Consider the following 18,177-nt stretch of genomic DNA (forward strand, 5'->3'; position numbering starts at 1 on the left):
ATTTTCATCTCCTCTAAATCAATCACAGCATAAAATTTACTCATTAAAAACACAAGTTATAGTTTAACAACTAAAAATCGGTAAAAGCACTAAAGTCACGAGTTTTTAAGAAACAGTTAAAGAGTTGAGTGTAGATTATGGTAACTGGTAAGGTTAAGAATGATAGGGAATCCTCTTAAGTCTTACTTATTCTTATCCAATTATTTTATTATTATCATAATTATAATAATAGTAATAAGAGTAGCTGAAAAGGTGTGAAATGATTAAAGCTAAGGGGGATGAAGGAGGGATAATGTCTGGAAAAGAAAGAAAAAAAAAAAGAGATTAAATTGAAAGCCGTGCGTGGACTGAATCCACCACCACCACACTCTGTTCTCTCACTCCATTAAGCTTCAGCTGCAGCTATCACTCAATCACAAACCCTCAAAGCTCTCATCTTTTTCCTCATTTCGTATACCCTTTTGCCTCAACAGTGCAATGGCGTCAACCCCAACACCCCGACCCCACTTTTCCTCCGTTCCCCCAATACCCTCCAACAACAACCAGCGCCACCACCATAACCAAAACAGGAGCCATCACCGCCGCAACAACAACCGGAACCGGTGGTCTTCTTCTTCCACCAGGTTCTATTCCTCACCTGCATCAAGTGCTGGTGCAGGTGCAGGTGTTCCCTCTGCTGCTGCCACTGCCTCTGCTGCATTTTCATCCTCCCTGAGTCCGTGGCTTGGCGCCCAGAAAACCCGGCTGGCGCCCGAGTTTTCCGGCCGGCGGTCCAACCGGAACCCGGGGAAGATGAACTCCGGCGGCCCCAGGGCCGTCCCCAACAATCAGCAGCACTCGAAGGCTGCCGAGGAGGTCCTGCATAGCCTCACCAATGCTGGTAATGATGTTTCTGCCATAGATAGTGTGTTGCTTCATTATAGGCTTTATGTTGCTGAGGATTATGTTTATTTGCTTAAGGAGTTTGCCAATACTGGTGACCTATTGCTAGCCACTAGGACCTATGATTTTGCTATGAGTAGGGCTACTGATAATACTTTCATGGGGAAGTTGACCAGCAACATGATTAGGACCCTTGGCAGGTTAAAGAAGATTGAGCTTGCCTTGGATTTGTTTGAAGAGTCTAGGACTAGAGGGTATGGAAACACTGTCTATTCCTTTTCTGCCATGATTAGTGCACTTGGCAGGAACAATCGCTTTTCAGAGGCGGTGAGTTTGTTGAGGAGCATGGGAAAGTTTGGCTTGGAACCCAATTTGGTTACCTACAATGCCATTATTGATGCAGGGGCTAAAGGGGAACTTACCTTTGAAATAGTTGTTAAGTTTTTGGAGGAGATGATAGCTGCTGGCTGTATGCCGGATCGGCTTACTTACAATTCACTTCTCAAAACTTGTGTTGCGAAGGGTAGGTGGAAACTGTGTAGGGATTTGTTAGCTGAAATGGAATGGAAAGGGATTGGGCGTGATGTGTATACTTATAATACATATGTGGATGCGCTGTGTAAAGGTGGACGGATGGATCTTGCCAGGCATGCTATTGATGTGGAGATGCCTGCTAAGAACATTTGGCCCAATGTGGTGACTTATAGTACATTGATGGCTGGATATTCTAAGGCTGAGCGCTTTGAAGATGCCCTAAATATATATGATGAAATGAAGCACCTGCTGATTAGGTTGGACAGGGTGTCTTACAATACACTGGTTGGACTATATGCAAATCTTGGTTGGTTTGAGGAGGCAGTGGGTAAATTCAAAGAGATGGAGTGTTGTGGGATAAAAAATGACGTAGTAACTTATAATGCACTGATCGAGGGATATGGCAGACATAACAAGTATGTTGAGGTCCAAAAATTATTTGATGAGATGAAAGCAAGACGCATTTATCCTAATGATCTAACTTACTCAACATTGATTAAAATATACACTAAAGGTAGAATGTATGCTGAGGCGATGGATGTTTATAGAGAGCTAAAGCAGGAAGGCATGAAGACAGATGTTGTATTTTACAGTGCTCTAATTGATGCTTTATGCAAAAATGGTTTGATTGAATCTTCTCTGAGGCTGCTGGATGTGATGACAGAGAAAGGAAGTAGGCCAAATGTTGTGACTTACAACTCCATTATTGATGCCTTCAAAATAGGACAGCAGCTGCCAGCTCTGGAATGTGCTGTTGATACTCCTTTTCAAGCCAATGAGCATCAAATTAAACCTTCATCTTCTAGGCTTATTGTAGGTAACTTTCAAGATCAGAAGACTGACATTGGGAACAATGATGAAATCATGAAGATGTTGGAGCAACTTGCTGCTGAAAAAGCAGGTCTTACGAAGAAGGATAAGAGGAGCAGACAAGACAATTTCTTCATAGTGCAGATCTTTCAAAAAATGCACGAAATGGAAATCAAACCAAATGTTGTCACATTTTCAGCCATCTTGAATGCTTGCAGGTAGCAAATAACTATCCGATATTTGTTTTTGTCTTACACCATTCTATTTTATATAGTCACTTACATGTTACCCCAGAATAGAAGAGGTAAATGGTATAAGAATTATTTACTCTAATGTTGTGTGTTAAGGATGACCACACTAATCCTTTATTTGTAATGAGCAAATAGGATCTACATTAATTACATAGAATCAATCTAATTTGAGTGATAATGAACAAATCCCTAATTACTCTCTAATCATAAATACAATATCAAGATCTAATCTCACAAATGGAAATGGATTTCCATCAGCTTGAAATGGAAAGGCATAAGGTATTATTTATTCCCCCCAGGAATGTAACATTCACAGATCAATATCGTTCACACTTATAGGTTCTGTGCCAGTGTTATTTTATATTTTACAGCTTTCTTTTAGTTTCTTTTTATTCCAATTAAAGTTACTTTAGATGGCTTTGATTAGATCTACTCTAAGGTTTCAGATTTCTTTTAAGCTAGGGTTTTATTGCTGTAATATGTCTTATTTTTTATTCAAAGAATAGGTCCAATTTTCTCAACTAAAACTTTTCTTCTATTTCTCTAATTATTAATTAAAAAACCACCCGTATTTTGTTGTGATTTATTTCACTTTATCCATCCCTTTTTATCCCCTAATTATGTTGAGTGCTACATCTTCAATCCTTGGGATTTCATCCTAAGTTGCAATTACTTCCTATCCTTTTGTTCAAACCATTACCTAGTCATGGGTGATGTATTCAATGTTCTTTACTTTTTGTTACCACCTATTACTCTTTTTGTTTTCCTTTATTTTTTGTAGGATGTACTTTGATAAATTCTCAAATAAATATACAACCAATTACTAAGTGTATAATTCAATGTGTTGTATGCAGTTGTTGTGAGACATTTCAAGATGCTTCAAAGTTGTTAGATGCACTCCGAGTGTTTGATAGTCAGGTCTATGGCGTAGCTCATGGGCTACTTATGGGTCACAGGCAAGGCATATGGGATCAGACTCAGACACTATTTGATGAACTAGAGCACTTGGATTCTTCAACAGCATCTGCATTTTATAATGCTCTGACTGATATGTTGTGGCATTTTGGTCAGGTAGAATTGAGTGATTAGAAACTTGCTACTTTTGCATCTGTTAATTTTGTAATTTGCTACTGCATGTGTTGTATTGATATCTCATTAGTGAAATGATTAGCATTGGGAGTTTGTAGGAGATGCACTCTTTCTTTACATTGATCTAACTTTTCCATTTTTTTTCTGTTTTTATAATAAATTGATTTTGACATCAGAAACTAGGGGCTCAAATGGTTGTGATTGAAGGAAGAAACCGAAATGTGTGGAAAGGGGGTTGGTCTACTGAATCCTTGGATCTACATCTAACGTCCTGTGGAGCAGCTTGTGCAATGGTGCATACATGGTTGCTTGAATTGCGTACCACTGTTTTTGGAGGCCAGAAGCTGCCTCCAATATTGAGGTTTGCATCTTTCCCTCTTAAGATTATTGTTATCCTTAATTGGATTAATGAGGATTAAAGTTTTAATCATAACCTTTTTGCAGTATATTAACTGGATGGGGCAAGCATAGCAAAGTAGTCGGCAATGGCACTTTAAGAAAGGCTGTCGAGGCACTCCTAAATGGCATTGGTGCACCCTTTCAGATTTCTGAGTGTAATTTGGGGAGGTTTAAATCAGAAGGACCTGAAGTAGCTGCTTGGTTGAGACAACCTAGCACATTGAATGTGCTGCTTCTCCATGATTGCATTGTTTATTCTCAACCAGTTGAGAGAAACCAAACATTCAATATACCATCTCTTGGTGCATTGTAGAGAAATTGAGATTCAAATTATGAATTGGAAAGCCAATTTTTGAATCGTGAATCATAATTTGTATTAAATTGTAAGGTTGAGATAATGAAAAATAACTTCAAATATATCATATAGATGATATATCAGTGTTCAATGTAATAATTTTAAACTAGAAATAGATAAAATAACTTGACAATGAAGTCTGATAAAAACAAAATTATTAGTTATATCTGAGTGAGTAAAACCTGTATCTTGAAAAGAATGGAAACAAGATGAAATTATCAAATAGAGTGCATGCAATGAATGAAACAAATAGACCAGTGGAATAATCAAATATGATATCATAAGTCTAGAAGTGCTCACTCATTCTTTTTCATTTAACCGTTTAAACATACTTGACTTTTTAAATTTCTTGTGAATGAAAAAGTAAAAGAAAAATTAATATTGTTGAATTGTATGAGTTATATTATAAGATTTAAAGTCAATCGATATTAATCTTCATCTTATGAAACAAGTTAATAGTTAGTTCAATTATATCAAATTGTGAATCATAAGATTCTAATAACCGGTAGAGACAAATATCATGTTAGTGAAAAGTCCTATCGTGCTTTACAGCCGGGATTGATCTTGAAAACCAGTGTAACGGGGGGAAACTGAAAAAAACGAATCAATTACAGATGATTGGATACTTGTCATCATCTTGCAACTCAACAGTGCCTTCAACCAGTGCACATGCAACAGGATTTGTGTAAACCAACCCAACAATTAGGTTTTTTTTATCGTCTTCGCTATGAAACGAGGCTATATCAATTTCATACTTCAGCCTCAGAAAAATTGTACCTAGACTCAGAATAAGATTAATATGAAGCTCAGAAATGGATGAAAATGATAATTTCTGTTATTATAATGCTATTTTTTTTTTCTGGAAGACTAAAGTATTGATACTTGATATTCGTTATTTCTAGGCAGAGAAAAGAGAGAAAAGAAAAAGTATGATTCTTCATGTATCACAAGAAAAATCAACAAGAAGAGTGCATAATCATGAACTACTTCCAAGTATAATAATATCATAACTTGTATTTAAGAGCACAAGAAGTTATAAAGAATCAACACTAAGGAAGAATACTCACAAACTAGTAGTAAGAGAGACAACTGCTAAGTCCAAACACTTTACTAGAAATCTTGAATTTAACAGGAAAATAAGTACAAGACTTGGGCATTTACATCATTTACATACATATCAAACAAGAAGCTTCTTTACAACCCTCAATACCAAAGGAAAAAGAAAGAAAGAAAAGAGTGTGCGGATGATAACTATATAGTTGTTACAAACTTACAGTAACATGTCTGTTATTCTCTCTCCCAAGACCCAAAAAAATATTTACTATTGAATTTGTTCCCTGATTCAATTGACTCTGATATCTTCTTGTAACACCTCGATCGAATCACACTAGAATGAAAGAGATCTAGAGATTGTGCAAGCATGAAATTGCACAACTGAAGATGCCTTAAAAGAATTAATTGGTACTATCTATACTAACAAGATGCATCTACTTTTCGATAACCCATCACTTAAGAACTTCATAGTTAAGCGGCTTGGAGTAGTTATGAAATGAATACCTTTTGGGAAATTTTCCGAAAAACGTTTGAGCAAAAACAAAGCATACTGAAAATTGTTGTGTTGTTGATCTGTGGGTTCAGTTGTTGATCCTAGAAACAGACAAAATTGATTTTTGAGATCTCAGAAATGACTACTTACGGAAGGTTCTTACCGGTAGAGAGTTCTGACCGTAAAGTGTCACTACGTGAAGTACCGTAGTGTGAAAGCCGCCAAGAAGTAAAAAATCAGGGATATTACACTCCTTTTGGTTATCGTTTCAAAACTGTTGTGTTAGTTATAACAATTAATAGACTACTGGCTACTTCCTTTTCCTTATCATACGAAGCATAAGTACTTGTGTTTTGACGTCAGGTTGAAAACCACTTTCTAGCATTTTTGCGTAGACCTTATTTGCCAAGTCATCATTTTTACGTAAGCACAGCCCTTGAACAGCTGCGTTATAAAGAGTGGCATTTGGCATGGTCTGCTGCATAAAGAACAGATAACAGGGAGGTCAAATATATATATGTCAGGCCAGAAAATAAGGTAAATTAATTATTATCCTAATTAAAATTTATAATTATTTGCCTCAAAAAAGACAATTTGGATCCAAAGTATTCATATATATAATACAAAGATGGTTTGCAAATGTTGCTGTGAGTGGCTTCTATTTATCATATCAAGACCAAGAAGTACTAAATTTAACTGTCTAGCAACTTTCTGAAGGCAAGGTTTTTTGAAAGAATTACTATCATCTCATATGGATTTTTTAGAATGTTTACAATAGCACTTAGTACTAAATGATAACCTTTTTCATAATTCATATCATTTACAGTACACAAATTAAATGAAGAAAATTCATAAACTATTATCATCTCATTGGGATTTTGGAAATGTTTACAATAGCACTTAGAACCAAATGATAATCATTTTCTTAGCTGATATCATTTACAGTGCAAAGATTAAAGGCAGACAATTCATAAATTTTTATCATCTCAGGGATTTTTTAAAATGTTTACAATATCACTTTGCATCAAATGATAACCTTTTTCATTACTGATATCATTTACAATTCATAAATTAAAGGCATAAGATTCATAAATTATTTTGATGAAATATTTGTCTTGTGTGAAAGTAGTGCTAGCATAAACAAATCTATAAATTGACTGGTTAAAGTACGATCTCTTCGAAAAGACATTTTCAACTGAGCAACTATCACTCTATCATCTGTAATTCTCATAACAAACTAGACAAATATTGCTTAGAAATTTGAAAATGCTTTTTACTCACATTTAGGATTTCTTCTAACTCTTCCCAGAGATTTCCACGAACACAGCATCTAATCACGGACAGATAAGTAAATATGTTTGGACTGCACTTCTGGTGAACCATGTGCTTGTACACCTGCAGTGCAATTGTTAGCTTCCTTGCAAGCTCACAGGTCCTGATGACAAGATTATAAGACATTGTCAAATCAGACAGTCCATAAGCTTCCATCTGCCACAAAATTTCTATAGCCTTATCCCACAACCTAAGCTTTGAGCAAGACATTAAAACAGTATTGTATAAATGTATATTGAATTGAGATGTTTGATCTCTTTCAATCATCTCAAAAAGCTCAAGAGCTTTGTGATGCCTATCAGCCTTGTTAAGAGAACTTAGTAGAGCATTGAATGTATATGCATCTGGTTTAAGTTCAAAAGATTTCATGGTGTTGTAGACCTGAAATGCTTGCTTGAGTTCCCCTGCTCTTCCAAGTGAGTTGATTAATGCATTGCACGCAACTAAGTTCGGCTTAAGCTCATCCTTCAACATTTTGTTAAAGACACTTAATGAAGCATCCCATTTTCCCTCCTTGGCACATACACTAATGATAGCATTCAATGTATTGCCGTCGGGTTCAAATCCATTTTGAACCATTTCACGGTAAGCATAAAGAGAAAGGTCACTTTGGTCACATTGTACAAAACTATTGATTAATAGGTGATACGTGACACGCGTACCAGCACAGCCGTTTGCCTTCATACTCCTCCACAACCTTTCTATTTCACTCCAATTTTCAACATTTCTGCAGGTAGATATCATGGTGTTGTACACAATTGCATCAAAATCCTTCTCCACATCACATTCACTTTCTAGTTCTCTGAAGAATCTAAGAGCTGAATCACAACCGTGAGCTTTTGCATGTGCCATAAGAATCAAGCTATAAGTATGCCCTGTAGTTATCCCTTTTGCTCTAGTAAAATTGAAAACTTTGATTGAATCATCAAACCACCCATTTCTCATAAGGCTAGAAATAAGAGAATTACAGGCATGGATATTTGGAGAAATAGCCGATAATTCCATAGACCTAAAATACTCCATTGCACTTCTAATCTTGTTAGTTCTACTAAGCACCAAAATCCTACTAGACAGCACATTCTCATCCAACTCCTCAAGAAAAAGCGCCCCGTGCTCATTCATTAGTCCTATCCCCTCTATAGCCGATGGAGTAGTTTCAACAGGTCTAGAATCACGGTGTCCATCTTCTTCCACTTCTACTTCTCCCCAGGGAGGCAATTCCTCCTTGGCCCCAAAATATACAACCCCATTTGCTCTTCTTTCAACACTGTTGTCAAAATCATCAGTAGCCGCATCTTCCACTTCTCCCCAGGGAGGCAATTCCTTCTTGGCCCCAAAATATGCTTCCCCGTTCACTCTTCTTTCAACATTGTCCTCGGCGTTGTCATCTACACCACCATCAATTTCTTCTGCTTCTCCCCAAGGAGTCAGTTCTTTCTTGGACACAAAATATGCATTAACACCTTCTACACCTCTATCATCATCATCATCCAGTTCTACTTCTCCCCAAGAATGCAACTGCTCCTCGGACACTAAAGATGTATCAAATTCTTCTCTTATTTCAACATCACCATCTTCCAGCTCTACTTCTCCCCAAGGAGGCAATTCCTCCTTGGACACAAAAGGGTTGGTATCAACCGTTTCACTTCCTTCAAAAACAACACTACCATCACATTCTTCTTCACACAGACCAAAGTCAACAACAGCAGCGACCGTGTCCCTGGACAGTGGAGTGGCCTCATGAAACCCTGTTGACCCAATTGAGTATTTCGATTGTGACAAGAAAACAATGCCAAGGTAGTTATCGCGTGTGCTCACATAAGCATTGGTACGAGGAAAGGGACAATAACAAAGCTTGTGAAGACAAGTGTGGAACTGAAACGGGAAACTCAACAAAAGGGGCATATCAATATACTATTACCAAGGAACCACCCAACAAAGCATGACCCAATATATGAAACGTTAAGAATTAAAAGAGAAAGAAAAAAAAAATGGAAACTTTGAGAAATGGAGAAAGCAGAAATCACCAGAAGCTGTGTCTCTGGCAGAGATGAGAAGAAGCTTTGGATAGAGGCGTGGTTTAACCCCTTTTATCTGAGCCGTTCGATGTGTGCCAGGTTAGTTGAACGGTGAGGATTGAATTTGGTCTATATACAAAAAATGTTCATAAATTCTCCTCAGTTTTCTGCCTTTCATTTCTGCCACCTATGATAGATAGCAACCAAATAAATTTTAGGATAAATAGTCATTTTTGTCTCTGTCTATATAATTTGCTTATAAATGTACTCTAAAAGACGAACATACAACATTTAGTTCCTAAAAGTGTAAAGTACGACAAATATATTCGATCGTTAACTTCCGTTAATAAAATAACCTACGTGGTACGGAAGGACAAATTTATCACTGAAATGATTGCCAACGTGAATTGCTAGCATATGGGCATATTTGTCATAATATTTTTTTAACTTTTCGTCTTCTCATTTTAGTTCCCAAAAGTATAAAAAATACGACAAGTATATCCAAACGTGAATAATGAATTGTACACGAGAGAAGCTAGGGAAAACATGATTAAAAACAGTAAAATATAGCTTAAGATTTGAACTCTTATACTTTGATTATCTATTTATTTAGCCATCTATCAAATTGTTAATTAGTTTTTTAATTAATCAATATGACTACTTATTTTCCAAAATAAAATAAATTTCTTTAGTTTTATGATATAAAAAATTTGAGATACCATTTAAAAAAAATAAAAGTCTTTTATTTCTTGAAATTTTTTGTTTCTTCAATTAACTATTAATCTTTATTATATACTCTGTCACAATATATCAAATGGAATACAAGGTCGTTGCAACTCCTGAATCAGCAAGAAATACAACTCTACGTTCCAAAGACAAAGAATAAACCTTTGTATTAATATTTTTTTGTTTTAAAGTTAATAAGTGTTATCTTAAGTGGAAGTATATAAGGTTTATCCAATGGATTATTTCATATTTGATATATATATATATATATATATATATATATATATATATATATATATATATATATATATATATATATATATATATATATATATATATATATATGCATTTTATTGATTAAGGAAAAATACTTTATTTCCACTTCAATTTTATCTAATTTAAATTTTGTGAGACTTTTCTTTAAAAAAATAGTTGATTAAATTCTTTTTTAAAAATAAATTTGATCTTGCGGACGGTTGCATTTTTCTACTCAAAACTCTCAACATATTATTTTCAATCTAAATATAAGGGTACTTAAGTTGAAATTGAGATATGGAATAATTTTAAAGATTAAAAGCGAGAAATTTAGTAGAAATTTGATAAAATTATAAGATATAAGATAAATTTATTTGTTAACAACAAAGATTAAGGTTTGACAAGGAAGTCAAAATAATAAAAATATATATATTAAAAGAAAATTTAAAAAATATATTGCATAAGTACTAGACGAATATGAACAATAAATTACAAACAGATAATAATAATAATAATAATAATAATAATAATAATAATAATAATAATAATAATAATAATAATAATAATAATAATAATATTAATAATAATAATAATAATAATAATAATAATAATTGGTCACAGCCCTTTATTAACATTTGGATATACTTGTTGTACTTTTTATACTTTCAAGGACTAAATTTTCCATTTTCATTTTTCAAAGACATATTTGTCAGTGGAATAAGAAGACTAAAAGTCAAAAAACAATATCATGACAAATATGTCCATATACTGACAATCCACGTTGACAATCATTTCAGTGAAAAATTTGTCTCTCCATACATAGGGTATTTTATTAACGGTGACGGATGAAAGTTAACGAATGAGATATATTTATCGCACTTCCTACACTTTAAAGACTAATTTTGTATTCTCATCGTGAGGAGATACATTACCTATTGAAACACAAAAGTAATTGTTTATCCTAAATTTTAGGTTGTGCACATTGCGGTTGCTCGAATGCTAAATTTATATCCCAATTATTATAAGAAAAATATTATAGTAGTATTATATGAAAAACATGCATAAATACCCCAATTGTTATAAGAAGATTTTTTTTTTCCAAAGAAAGATATCTTCAAAGCGGGGGAAATCATGAGACTGTCAACAGCTTTAAGGAAACTGAACCTCATTGGTAGAAGAAAAATATTTTACTTTCATACTCAGCTCACTTTAAAGGCTAATTAGAAATTTAGAGTGCATTTATTTAAACTTTTAAAAAAGTGTATATATATATATAACAATAATTTATTTATTTTTATAGAATTTATAAAATCAAGGTAAGTTATTTTTTATTACAAATATTAAATATACTTTTAATTTTGAAAATTAATTATAACAGTTTTTCAAAAGCTTATTTGAAAATTAAATATACTGGTAAAAAAATTAAACTGCTTATTTTTTAAAATAAAAGTGATTTTTCATGAAAAAAAAGTTGAAACAAAACGAACTCAATCTTGCTGGCAAGTAATAACTTACTGTAATTCATTTACATTTAAAGCATAAGGAGCGCATTTCTTACTATTTTTTTATGCTAACGCATTTCTCACTATTGAACATAAAGCTATAACATAATGGCCATTAATTAATGATATTCAAAGCATAATTTATAGTTTAAACTCCCTTCTCTTCTCATTAAGCATAGAACCAAAACAACTCATTCATTCCTTGTGAGACTAATTTCTACAAAACATGTCTTATTTCAGACCCACCACAGCAAATGCTTCCAAAACTAACTTTGATGAGTTTCGGTAGGTGATTCAAATACGTGAGACTCTTAATGAAGTGATAGAAGATGATCAATTCCCTGATCCAGATTCTTATACCCCTCAACAAGTTGCTATAGGACCTTATCATTATTGGCGTCAAGAACTCTATGAGATGGAGAGATATAAAATTGCATCAGCAAAAACATTCCAAGAAAAGCTACAAAACCGCAAGTTAGAACACATGGTTGACCAATTGATAAGGTTAGAACATAGGATAAGAGCATGCTACCACAGGTACTTATATTTTAATGGGGGAACGTTGATGTGGATGATGGTAATGTAAAAGATTTAAGGAGTTTCCTAGACTATCAATTTAGGAAACAACAAGATCTTGAAACCTATGATTCTCACAAACAATCAATAAACAATAGATAATGATGTATGATGTGTACCTTTCTCCATAAGAAGATTTGTACTTTTTTTCATAGGAACTTCTCTCTGGTGCACTTTGATTTCCTTGAAAGAGGAGATAAATAAGATTTCACTTCCTTATGCCTTTTTTTTCTGTCTTTCTCCGTTCGTGATGACTATGAGTGAGAGAGAACACTTTTCTGGTCAGGAAGGGGACCTTATTTCACGTTAGTGGGTATTAAGCCTCTTTTATAACCACTACTCCCTTCAAGTAGCAGTTAGCTCTAGAAACTTCTCCTATTAAGCCCAATTATAATTTATTCCTTAATCGCTAATTATTTATTTATTAGTCCTTACATAAGTCATATGTCTCTCACATGAGACATTAATTCTAACATTCTCCCACTTGACTCATGTGACATTAATAAACATTATGGACTAAATAAATAAATAAATTAACTAACATAATACGCATTAAAAATTGACTAAATTGTTCTATACATTGGGTACATCATAATTTCATGATTAAGAATAGGAACTAATTCGAGTCATGACGGTTGTACATCATCTAATCGACATAGTCCCTTCCATGTACTACAAATTAGTCTTCTCCTTAATATGACCATTAGTTAGGAGTACATAATTGGTCCAACATAATGTCTTCTTTTCAAGACAAAACCTGTTAACATTACTCTAACACAAACATGCATGCAAACATAGAGAACAGTTAATCAGAAACATAGCATAATTGAGCTCAGAGTGTCACTAAAATGCATAAGATAAATTACACTTAATAATCATCAATAACAATAATGTCCATACTTTCAACATGTTCTATAATGTCTTGGACGGTAATTCCTTATTCAAAGGGTCAACTATCATAAGGTTTGTGCTAATTTATTTTATTGACACTCTTTGTTTCTGAACTTCTTCATTCACGACAAAGTACTTTAATTCCATATGCTTGGCACCCTTAGAGTACTTGTCATTCTTACAAAAATATTGTTGCGGAGTTATCACAATACATTTTCAGCGGCCTAGCAATACCGTCGAAAATTCCAAGCCCCGAAATAAAGTTCCGCAGCCAATGAACCTGAATTGTAGTATCAAAACATGCTACAAATTCAGCTTTTAGATGCAACAACAGCTGATGCATATAAAACAACTTTCATTTGTTTTCGTTCCATGTCATTTCTAGGACATTGTGTGAGACTAAATTTGTCTCCTTTCTAAATTAGAATAAGTGATGTTAAACACCTTTTCATCTTGAATCTCTCTGGTACTTTATTGATATATGCTTTCTGAGGTAAGCCTAACAATTCTTGTGATTTATGTAGAATATTTCTATCCCTATCACATAGCTTGCCTCACCCATATCATTCATTTCAAATTTACTAGAAAGAAACTTCTTAGTCTCATGAAGAAGACCAAGATCGTTAGTTGCAAGCAAGATATCATCAATATACAAAATTAGAAAAATAATCTTACTCCCACTGACCTTTAGATACATACAGTGATAAACAATATTTTTCCTTAAATTTAAAGGAAACAATGATATCATTAAACCTCAAATACCATTGGCGGGAAGCTTACTTTAAGACTATATATTGATTTCTTTAGTTTGCACACTATGTGTTCCTTTCCCTCAACTAAGAACCTCATTGGTTAGTCCATACAAACATTCTCCTCTAAATCTCCATTAAGAAAGACAGTTTTCACATCCATTTGATGTAGCTCCAAGTCATAATGGGCTATTAATGCCATGATAATCCTGAAAGAATCCTTTCGTGAGACCAGTGAAAACATCTCTTTATAATCAATGTCATCTTTCTGAGTAAATCCCTTAGCAACAATTCTAGCCTTGTAACGTTCAAGGTTGCCATGAGAGTCACGTTTAGTCTTGAAGACCCACTTACAACCAACTCTCTTACAACCCTTTGGTAATTCTACAAGGTCCCAAACTCCATTACGTTCCATGGAATTTATCTCTTCTTTCATGACATTTAACCACTTCTCAGAATTATCACAACTTATAGCTTGTGAAAATGAAACTGGATCATTATCATTAATGCTTAAGTTTGTTTCTGTTTCATGTAGGTATACCACATAATCATTCGAAATAGCTGGTCTCATTTCTCTTTGAGACCTCCTTAATGCTACTTCTTGTAGTTCTTCCATAATAGGTTCATTATGCATCATGGGTTCATTATTGTGTTGCTCCTCTTCATTAATTTTGTAGCAATAACTAAAGGAGCAATCACCTTATTGTTAGAGGCATAAGCTAAAAGGACTTACACTCTAACTTCTTTAATTTCCACTTCTCGTGGAACTGTACTCCCACTGATTTCATCATTTTCAATGAACCTTGCATTTTCAGTTTCGACAATTCTCATACTATGATTAGAACAATAAAACATATACCCCTTTGAGTTTTCTGGATAACCAATGAAATATCCATTGATTGTTCTTGCATCCAATTTTCTTTCTTGCGGATTATAAATCCTTATTTCTGTCTGACAACCCCAAACATGCAAGTGCCTTATACTAGGTATCCTATTTGTCCACAATTCAAAAGGTGTCTTTGGAACTGCCTTACTAGGAACCTTGTTCAACAAATACATGACAGTTTTCAAGGCATACATCCACAAAGGTACGGGTAAAGTCTAATTGATTAACATATTCCTAACCATATCCATCAAAGTTCTGTTATGCCTTTCTGATACACCATTTTGTTGTAGTGTACCAGGCATTGTGTATTGCGCACAAATGCCATGTTTCTGAAGAAGCTTAACAAATGGACCTGGGTGTTGCCCAGTTTCATCATATCTTCTGTAATACTCACCACCTCTATCATATCTAATAATTTTCACATTTATGTCTAATTACCTTTTTACTTCATTGTAGTAAATTTCTAAGGCATCCATTGCCTAAGAAATCTCAGGAAGTAAGTAGACATAATCGTAACGTGAATAATCATCAATAATGGTGATAAAGTATCCTTCTTTTCCGAAAGAACTAACATCAAAAGGTCCACAAATATCAGTATGCACGATTTCAAGAAGCTGAGTGCTTCTTGTAGCTCCTTTCTTTGTATGTTTTGCTTGTTTTCCCTTAATACAACCCACACAAATATTTAGATCCATAAAATCTAGATAAGGAAGAATTTCATTCTTTATTAATCTTTCCATCCTTTCTCTAGAAATGTGACCTAAACATTTATGCCACAAGAAAGCAGATCGTTCATTCTCTAAACTACGTTTAGTGCCAACATTATGATGCAGAGTTAAAACAGTTTCGACATACAAATTGTCTATTTTCAACTTATATAAACCATTACAAATAATACTAGTACCAATGAAATGATTATACTTAAATAAATTGAAACATCCATTACCAAGATTAAAAGAGTATCCAGTAACATCAAGTTTAGATAATGAAACTAAATTCCTAGATAAACTAGGTACATAAGGAGTTTTCAGTAAATCTAAACGATGTCGAGTTTTAAACAATAAGTCTCAATTGTTTTCACTGGAACTTTCACTCCATTCCCCATGAAAATGAACTTCTCATTTGGGCTTATGGTTTTGGATTGTAAGGAATCTCTGCATAATGTTAGAAACATAAGTCATACATCCAAAATTAATCCACCATGTATTATGGGGAACTTCAGTTAAGTTTGATTCAAAACATACATGAGCATTAAGCTCACTTTTCTTTTCGAACCAAGACTTACACTTTAGGTAATCCTTCTGGAAATGTTCGGATTTCCTACAAAATTGACAATTATTTCCCTTTGATATCTTTCTTTGGATTTGCAAAGAGTCGTCATTGTTCTTTAATGACCCTTTGCCTCTATCATGCTTCTTCATAAATTTCTTTTCAAGCTCCTTGATTTCCTTGGCGGCTTACATAATGAACTGAGTGACTTCCTTGATTCTTAAGTCTCGTTTCTTCCTGAACTAACATACTGTGCAATTCATGCACATTCCATTTATCTTTCATAGTATTATAGTTCATTTGAAACGGGCCATACTCAGACGATAATGAGTTTATAATAAACTAAACAAGAAAGTTTTCATTCACATCCATTCCCAAGGTCTTAAGTCTTGCTGCAATGTTTGTCATCTCAATGACATGTTCATACATAATACGTGAACCATCAAACTTCATGGTGGTCAATGTACTCATTAATGTCTCAACAACAGACTTATCAGCTGTTTGAGAGCACTCTTCCACTAATCCCATAAACTTTTTAACACTTTCAATTTTAGGGAGAGTTGTCTTAATACTGTCTAGCATCAATAATAGTAAAAAACTTTTCTTCCAACATAGCAAGATCATGATCCAAAACACCGAGGTGAAATTGGACTTGCTCAGTCAGAGAAGTTAAGCCCATTAAAATTGGCACAGATGATACATAAGAATCCAATGAATTCAAAACATGTATTACATAATAAAATTCACATAAGTGTTTTAAGACATAAAATACATGTCATACATATGATTAATTGAGATAACGGTCAATGTATATTGATGTTCTCTTTTGGGTGATACACCAACACACAACATACAAACATAATGATGTTAATAAAAATTCTTAACATTATTCGGCAATTAAATATGCATCAATTAGTAGTATCTATTTCCTTTGGGCATATAAATAAAACTAATGATACACACAAATCACCTACAATTATATTCATTAATTATAAGAACAACTAATCAACCTTTGGGCGATCCATAGATGCCTTATAACAATGAATTTCAATTATCCATAAACCAATAACCATATAATTTAGCATTCATTATTCTATGAGTAATCAAAATAATCATTAATTTGGAATTAAATAACCTTACAAATTTGGTCACTTTGGTGATTAGCAAATTCAACATACATTTAATTCCAACCAAATATAATTGAAATAATCATTAATTTGGAATTAAATAACCTTACAAATTTGGTCACTTTGGTGATTAGCAAATTCAACATACATTTAATTCCAACCAAATATAATTGAAATAATCATTAATTTGGAATTAAATAACCTTACAAATTTGGCCACTTTGGTGACTAACAAATTCAACATACATTTAATTCCAACAAAATATATATATGACCTGCACATACTTATTGCTATTAGCAATTCATAGTCATTCTATTAATTTCATTCCAGACCATAAAATAATATTTACATTTATTTGTATTTTTGCATTCAAACACGTTCAAGCAAATATGTAGCATATACATATATTTACTGCTACCAATAATTGCAAAACATTCACGTTAATTTAATTAAAGAATATAAACTTTCAATCCTTTAATCACGTTTAATGATCATTTTTGGGGAAAAATAAGCAAGTGGGATTGGAAATATCAAAAATAAGGTTGCAAATAGAAATTTTCAAAATTTCAATATTCTTCCTACAACGTAGGTACGTACTGCAGCAAAATAAAACAATTCACGGACGGTGGCAGAAAATTTTTTGCTTTTCATTCCCTTTCTCCAAAACGTAATTTCCAAAATTCCTTCACCCCAATCATAAACGTAACATACATGCGCGGCTGTGTTTTCTCCATCACAAATAAAATAAAAAAAACTCTGCAGCTTTCATGGCTTTCTTTCTCTATTCAATATATGTTTAAGGAAAAGTCAAACACCATTCATTATCATCAAATTAAATTTTACAAAAAAATATAAATTTAAAATCTTCCTCCAAATTTAATACATACAATTCAAAGTATCAATTACATACAAATATAGGTTTTTCTTCATTGAACACGAATAATTTTGCGCATTCATTAACTCAATTGATACCCTTTTCA

At 33.4% G+C, this 18,177-nt stretch overlaps 2 protein-coding genes across 3 annotated transcripts; one reads left to right on the top strand and one right to left on the bottom strand.

Moving 5' to 3' along the window:
* Positions 1–252: 252 nt before the first annotated feature.
* On the top strand, positions 253–4,382 carry LOC100794695 (pentatricopeptide repeat-containing protein At2g31400, chloroplastic). Its single transcript, XM_003531845.5, has 4 exons — positions 253–2,444; positions 3,332–3,548; positions 3,743–3,927; positions 4,011–4,382. Exons 1-4 carry the CDS (start codon positions 478–480, stop codon positions 4,276–4,278), a joined length of 2,637 nt encoding a protein of 878 aa, XP_003531893.1. The 5' UTR covers positions 253–477; the 3' UTR covers positions 4,279–4,382.
* Positions 4,383–5,304: 922 nt separating this feature from the next.
* LOC100781960 (pentatricopeptide repeat-containing protein At3g29290) lies at positions 5,305–9,313 on the bottom strand. Of its 2 annotated transcripts, none has more exons than XM_041018438.1 (2): positions 7,148–9,313; positions 5,305–6,344 (listed from the first exon to the last, which is right to left on the bottom strand). In XM_041018438.1, exons 1-2 carry the CDS (start codon positions 9,101–9,103, stop codon positions 6,177–6,179), a joined length of 2,124 nt encoding a protein of 707 aa, XP_040874372.1. In that variant the 5' UTR covers positions 9,104–9,313; the 3' UTR covers positions 5,305–6,176. The 2 variants fall into 2 exon arrangements, with proteins under 2 accessions (XP_040874372.1, XP_040874373.1); XM_041018439.1 differs by having other exon boundaries at positions 5,305–6,341; positions 7,148–9,311.
* Positions 9,314–18,177: the final 8,864 nt, after the last annotated feature.

This window comes from Glycine max, chromosome 8 (assembly GCF_000004515.6).
Source record: "Glycine max cultivar Williams 82 chromosome 8, Glycine_max_v4.0, whole genome shotgun sequence".
NCBI classification, from domain to species: domain Eukaryota; kingdom Viridiplantae; phylum Streptophyta; class Magnoliopsida; order Fabales; family Fabaceae; genus Glycine; species Glycine max.

Coding starts and splice junctions, on each gene's coding strand:
- LOC100794695 (XM_003531845.5), top strand. CDS start 478: ATGGCGTCAACCCCAACACCCCGACCCCACTTTTCCTCCGTTCCCCCA. Junction 2,445..3,331: donor GCCATCTTGAATGCTTGCAG/GTAGCAAATAAC, acceptor TGTTGTATGCAG/TTGTTGTGAGACATTTCAAG. Junction 3,928..4,010: donor AAGCTGCCTCCAATATTGAG/GTTTGCATCTTT, acceptor ACCTTTTTGCAG/TATATTAACTGGATGGGGCA.
- LOC100781960 (XM_041018438.1), bottom strand. CDS start 9,103: ATGCCCCTTTTGTTGAGTTTCCCGTTTCAGTTCCACACTTGTCTTCAC. Junction 6,345..7,147: donor AGTTAGAAGAAATCCTAAAT/GTGAGTAAAAAG, acceptor TTCTTTATGCAG/CAGACCATGCCAAATGCCAC.